At 44.4% G+C, this 6,000-nt stretch overlaps 1 protein-coding gene across 1 annotated transcript in view; it reads right to left on the reverse strand.

Annotated features, from left to right (window-relative positions):
* LOC311134066 (voltage-dependent L-type calcium channel subunit alpha-1D-like) overlaps positions 1-4,935 on the reverse strand; it is a gene marked incomplete at both ends in the record, with an annotated part of 81,822 nt that extends 76,887 nt beyond the window's left edge. The window contains 2 exons of the mRNA XM_084167662.1: positions 3,601-3,706; positions 4,661-4,935. Coding sequence (XP_084023788.1) covers positions 3,601-3,706; positions 4,661-4,935 — 381 coding nt within the window. The remainder of the gene's footprint in view (positions 1-3,600; positions 3,707-4,660) is intronic.
* Positions 4,936-6,000: the final 1,065 nt, after the last annotated feature.

Here is a 6,000-nt window from a genome sequence, read left to right on the forward strand (position 1 = left end):
TACTTTCCTCCTCCTATGCACCACTGTGCAAACAAATACCCTGGGGTCACCCTCCTGGAGGTCACACTTGCAAGCATTACACCACACTTCTCCTCTCAAGTAGTACATCTTGGTATCTTGGTACAGTAGAACGTCTTCGTACAACCACAGCATAACTGCAGTATAAGCCCCATACATCTTTTAAAGCAGTAGTTGGGTTGAGTGTTACAAAACAGGACAGCTTCTACAGTAGCCTTCTATTGCTCTCACACATCCTACTGTCTGTCTGTCTGTCTGTCTGTCTGTCTGTCTGTCTGTCTGTCTGTCTGTCTGTCTGTCTGTCTGTCTGTCTGTCTGTCTGTCTGTCTGTCTGTCTGTCTGTCTGTCTGTCTGTCTGTCTGTCTGTCTGTCTGTCTGTCTGTCTGTCTGTCTGTGTCTCTCTCTCTCTCTCTCTGTCTCTCTCTCTATCTATCTCTCTCTCTCTATCTATCTCTCTCTCTCTCTCTCTTTCACCCCTCTCTCTCTCAGACATAACATTAAGAGAACATCCAGCAGTCTGCTCTCTCCGCAGTCAGACATACGATCTCTTCATGAATCATTAAGCACTCCAGCTAAATTCTGCTCATGTACGAATCCAAATGTCTGTTGTCTCGCCAGTGGACTTTGCACACACTCTTACACTCACTCTCAGCTGTAGAAGCACTGCTTTGAACACTACATCACCCATAATTCATCAGCCTACACAGACACACTGTCAGACTAACATGAACGGGGGAGCATAGAGAGCGGTGGTGCAGAGATGGGGATTTCTAAAAATAAAAAGCTGAATGAAATTCCGGTGCACTGCAGGAACAATATGACATGACAAAGTACGACTGAAAAGAGCATGGAGATGATTCTCTATGTAGCCAAAGATTGGACCCATAGTCTCTGCGGTTACACAAGAACAGTCTTCAAAGAGGATATAGCACACACATCGACACAGCCAAAGCAAGAATTGTACATGTATTACACATAAATAACGTATGACCATTGAACATTTTAGCAGACGCTCTTGTCCAGAGCGACTTACAGTAGTGAGTGCATACATTTATATACAGTGAGGGAAAAAAGTATTTGATCCCCTGCTGATTTTGTACGTTTGCCCACTGACAAAGACATGATCAGTCTATAATTTTAATGGTAGGTTTATTTGAACAGTGAGAGACAGAATAACAACAACATAATCCAGAAAAACAAATGTAAAAAATGTTATAAATTGATTTGCATTTTAATGAGGGAAATAAGTAGTTGACCCCTCTGCAAAACATGACTTAGTACTTGGTGGCAAAACCCTTGTTGGCAATCACAGAGGTCAGACGTTTCTTGTAGTTGGCCACCAGGTTTGCACACATCTCAGGAGGTATTTTGTCCCATTCCTCTTTGCAGATCTTCTCCAAGTCATTAAGGTTTCGAGGCTGACGTTTGGCAACTCGAACCTTCAGCTCCCTCCACAGCTTTTCTATGGGATTAAGGTCTGGAGACTGGCTAGGCCACTCCAGGACCATAATGTGCTTCTTCTTGAGCCACTTCTTTGTTGCCTTGGCCGTGTGTTTTGGGTCATTGTCATGCTGGAATACCCATCCACGACCCATTTTCAATGCCCTGGCTGAGGGAAGGAGGTACTCACCCAAGATTTGACGGTACATGGCCCCGTCCATCGTCCCTTTGATGCGGTGAAGTTGTCCTGTCCCCTTAGCAGAAAAAACACCCCCAAAGCATGTTTCCACCTCCATGTTTGACGGTGGGGATGGTGTTCTTGGGGTCATAGGCAGCATTCCTCCTCCTCCAAGAACGGCGAGTTGAGTTGATGCCAAAGAGCTCGATTTTGGTCTCATCTGACCTCAACACTTTCACCCAGTTCTCCTCTGAATCATTCAGATGTTCATTGGCAAACTTCAGACGGGCCTGTATATGTGCTTTCTTGAGCAGGGGGACCTTGCGGGTGCTGCAGGATTTCAGTCCTTCACGGCGTAGTGTGTTACCAATTGTTTTCTTGGTGACTATGGTCCCAGCTGCCTTGAGATCATTGACAAGATCCTCCCGTGTAGTTCTGGGCTGATTCCTCACCGTTCTCATGATCATTGCAACTCCACAAGGTGAGATCTTGCATGGAGCCCCAGGCCGAGGGAGATTGACAGGTCTTTTGTGTTTCTTCCATTTGCGAATAATCGCACCAACTGTTGTCACCTTCTCACCAAGCTGCTTGGCAATGGTCTTGTAGCCCATTCCAGCCTTGTGTAGGTCTACAATCTTGCCCCTGACATCCTTGGAGAGCTCTTTGGTCTTGGCCATGGTGGAGAGTTTGGAATCTGATTGATTGATTGCTTCTGTGGACAGGTGTCTTTTATACAGGTAACAAGCTGAGATTAGGAGCACTCCCTTTAAGAGTGTGCTCCTAATCTCAGCTCGTTACCTGTATAAAAGACACCTGGGAGCCAGAAATCTTTCTGATTGAGAGGGGGTCAAATACTTATTTACCTCATTAAAATGCAAATCAATGTATAACATTTTTGACATGCGTTTTTCTGGATTTTGTTGTTGTTATTCTGTCTCTCACTGTTCAAATAAACCCACCATTAAAATTATAGACTGATCATGTCTTTGTCAGTGGGCAAACGTACAAAATCAGCAGGGGATCAAATACTTTTTTCCCTCACTGTATATATATATTTTTTCATACTAGTCCCCCGTGGGAATCGAACCCACAACACTGGCGTTGCAACCGCCATGCTCTACCAACTGAGCTACACGGGACTACATGTTTACCATCCCCCACGACCTCAACCCCCCACTCCATATAGTGCCTTTAAACATGTCCTGACAACCCCTAGTCCTACAAACAGACACAGCCATTACAACTGAGCAGGGTACAGCATAACAACCTGAAAACAAACAGAGGGTATCTTCTGTCCTACAGCACCTCCATAGAGACTTCAATGACACCGTAAGTCATCTGCACCATGAAGGATGTTACTGCCAGAGTACACAGCAGCAAACCCAAGCAGTCATTCACAGTAGCAGCTGAGAACAGCAAAGCACAGAATTCTCTAGGCTCTGGGGTGAAGTTTCCCCTAGGTACAGATCTAGGATCAGCTTCCCCTCCCCCAATCCTAACCTTAACCATTAGTGGGGGGAAATGCAAAACTGACCCAAGATCCAGCATCTAGGGGCAACTTCACCATACAGAGCACAATAGAGGTCAAAGGTATTGCAAGGGGATCCGGAGGTCATGGGGTTAATTAGGGGAGTCAAATCAAATCAAATCAAATTGTATTGGTCACATACACATATTTAGCAGATGTTATTGCGGGTGTAGCAAAATGCTTGTGTTTCTAGCTCCAACAGAGCAGTAATATCTAACAAATCACAACAATGCACACAATACACACAAATCTAAAAGTAAAAGAATGAAATTAAGAAATATATAAATATTAGGACGAGCAATGTCGGAGTGGCATAGACTAAAATACAGTAGAATAGAATAGAATACAGTATATACATATGAGACGAGTAAAGCAAGAATATGTAAACATTATTAAAGTGATGTCAGGAGTAATGCTGACGTATAAATGTACTCACCAGGTCATGGTTTGTGGAGTTGGAGTCATCCTGAGGGAAGGGGATGTACACAGCTAAGGCCATACAGTTGGCAAATATAGCAATTAATATAAAGATATCAAATGGCCTGGAAGAGAAGGTTAAGGGAAAAACATCAAAGCAGTTAGATTATTTCCTGTTCAAATGATCGTCATCAAACAGATAGTTCAAATCAAAGACATCGAAGTTACAGGAGTAAAAAGAAGTCATAACAACATTCAAAAGGCAACTTTGCAATTCAGCATCCATCTAAATAACATGAGATAATGTGCCTTGTTATCACAGTGTTCTGATGACTGTGTCTTCTGGAGCAGCAGAGTCCCAGCAGAGGCTGACACACACAGCTGTGTCTTGTCACTGAGTCACCCTCTGTTATTACAAGCCCCACCAGTATTTTAGGATTTAGGACGTGGTGACTTTCACAGTGCCTTGGGAGGCAGCAAAAAAAGACTTTGTTTAAAAAAAAAAAACACCTCCAGTTGACTATTCTCTAGCATGCACTGCCGAAAAAACACAAAGTGTAAAATGATTCACACATCAGTGGCTATAGGTGTCAAATCATCTGTTTTTGCGTTCCCTGCTGCAGTATGCTACCTACGCTTGTAAATGTTGACTTGCTGTTTCACTTTCATATTCTGTGTTGGGTAGTGAGTCACAGGCTGCGGTGAGATTAACATGAAGGAGTGTCTCTTGTCTATATGTACTGGAGTCTGAGGGGTAATGGAGATGGGATGCAGTCACTCCACATGGTTAAGTTAAAGCTAGGTAGCTACAGTTAGGCATGGGCTAGGTGCAACTCAGAATTAGCCAACTGTACTGTTGAGAAATTCAAGTAAATAAGGAATTGGTGCATGGTTGGAAGTTCAAGTGACGGCCCTGAATCGACCCTAACTGAGCTCATGATGGTTCTTCTCACATACTCACATACACAATCAACGGAACACACACTAAAGAACACAACATAGATTACTGACATCCAGACATCCCCCCCCCCCTTCCCACAAACACACACACACACACTGTGGTCTGTTGTAAAGGATACTTCCACTCCACCAGGCTGATGCAGGCTCTTCGTATGGGGTTGTTGAGTTTGAGGCAGAACAGGGCCCTGGCAGGCCTGGTGTTGGCGTTGCTGCCCTGCTTCTTGCTTTTGGCATACTGCGCCCGCTTCTTCTGTGCCAACGCGCCCACCGGGACGGTCGGCACAGGGACCGGGGCAGCCGTGGGGGCGGCTACCGGAGCGGCTACCGGCGGGGCGACTGGGGTTGCAGCTGGGGCCGTAGCCAGGGCCACAGGGGCGGGCCCGTTGGCGCTCATGGTGTGGGCGTGGCTCTGTGGGGCGTGTCCAGCAGCATGGATCTGCCAGGGGAGAGGGCGGGGCTAGAGGTGGTGCACAGAGCGGTCTGACCAATGGGCTGGCAAGTCACCAGGGGGAGGGACTCTGGTGCTGCTGGCATAATTTGCCTCTTAGAAAGATAGAAAGGGACAAAGAGTGGTTACCAATCCATATGTTTACATAAAACTGATCAATGATCATCACTAGTTAACATCATTAGTAGCAGGTTACTGTTGTGACTTTGTTATGTGAATAATGTTCAAAGGTAAACAACAAGCAGCTGTAGCACTAACAGTGGAGTTTCTGATTCAGCATCACAGACAGCAACGATTGGAATCCCCACAATCTGACATTCGGAACCACAAGACAGTTGACAGCTCAGCCATCTCAGGTGAAGCTGCAGGATTGTCAATGGCCACTGGGAGAATAACTTGAAGATAAATAGGCTACAGGAAGGTCTCCACAGGAAGCAGTCTACCCAGCAAGAAACCTGAATGGTAAACTATGTTGATTGATAGACTGTTTCAGCCATAATTAATTTCAAACGTTTAACTTCAGTATTGTTAATAATAGGTAATAAATTGGCAAAAGACGAAAATAGACTTTTCCAGTGATCCCTTGACATTCAACAGCTACCCCAACCAGAACCACTACTTCATTATAACCAACAGGACTCATGCCACTGATCTTAGAGAAGCCATTGACAAACTCAAACCTAACTCTTATTGAAATGATTGCTACTGTTTTAGATGCGATATACAGTTGAAGTCGGAAGTTTACATACACCTTAGCCAAATACATTTAAACTCAGTTTTTCACAATTCCTGACATTTAATCCTAGTAAAAATTCCCTGTCTTAGGTCAGTTAGGATCACCACTTTATTTTAAGAATGTGAAATGTCAGAATAATAGTAGAGAGAATGATTTATTTCAGCTTTTATTTCTTTCATCACATTCCCAGTGGGTCAGAAGTTTACATACACTCAATTAGTATTTGGTAGCATCTCCTTTAAATTATTTAACTTGGGTCAAACGTTTCAGGTAGC

This window comes from Coregonus lavaretus, assembly GCF_964263955.1.
Source record: "Coregonus lavaretus genome assembly, chromosome: 8".
NCBI classification, from domain to species: Eukaryota; Metazoa; Chordata; class Actinopteri; order Salmoniformes; family Salmonidae; genus Coregonus; species Coregonus lavaretus.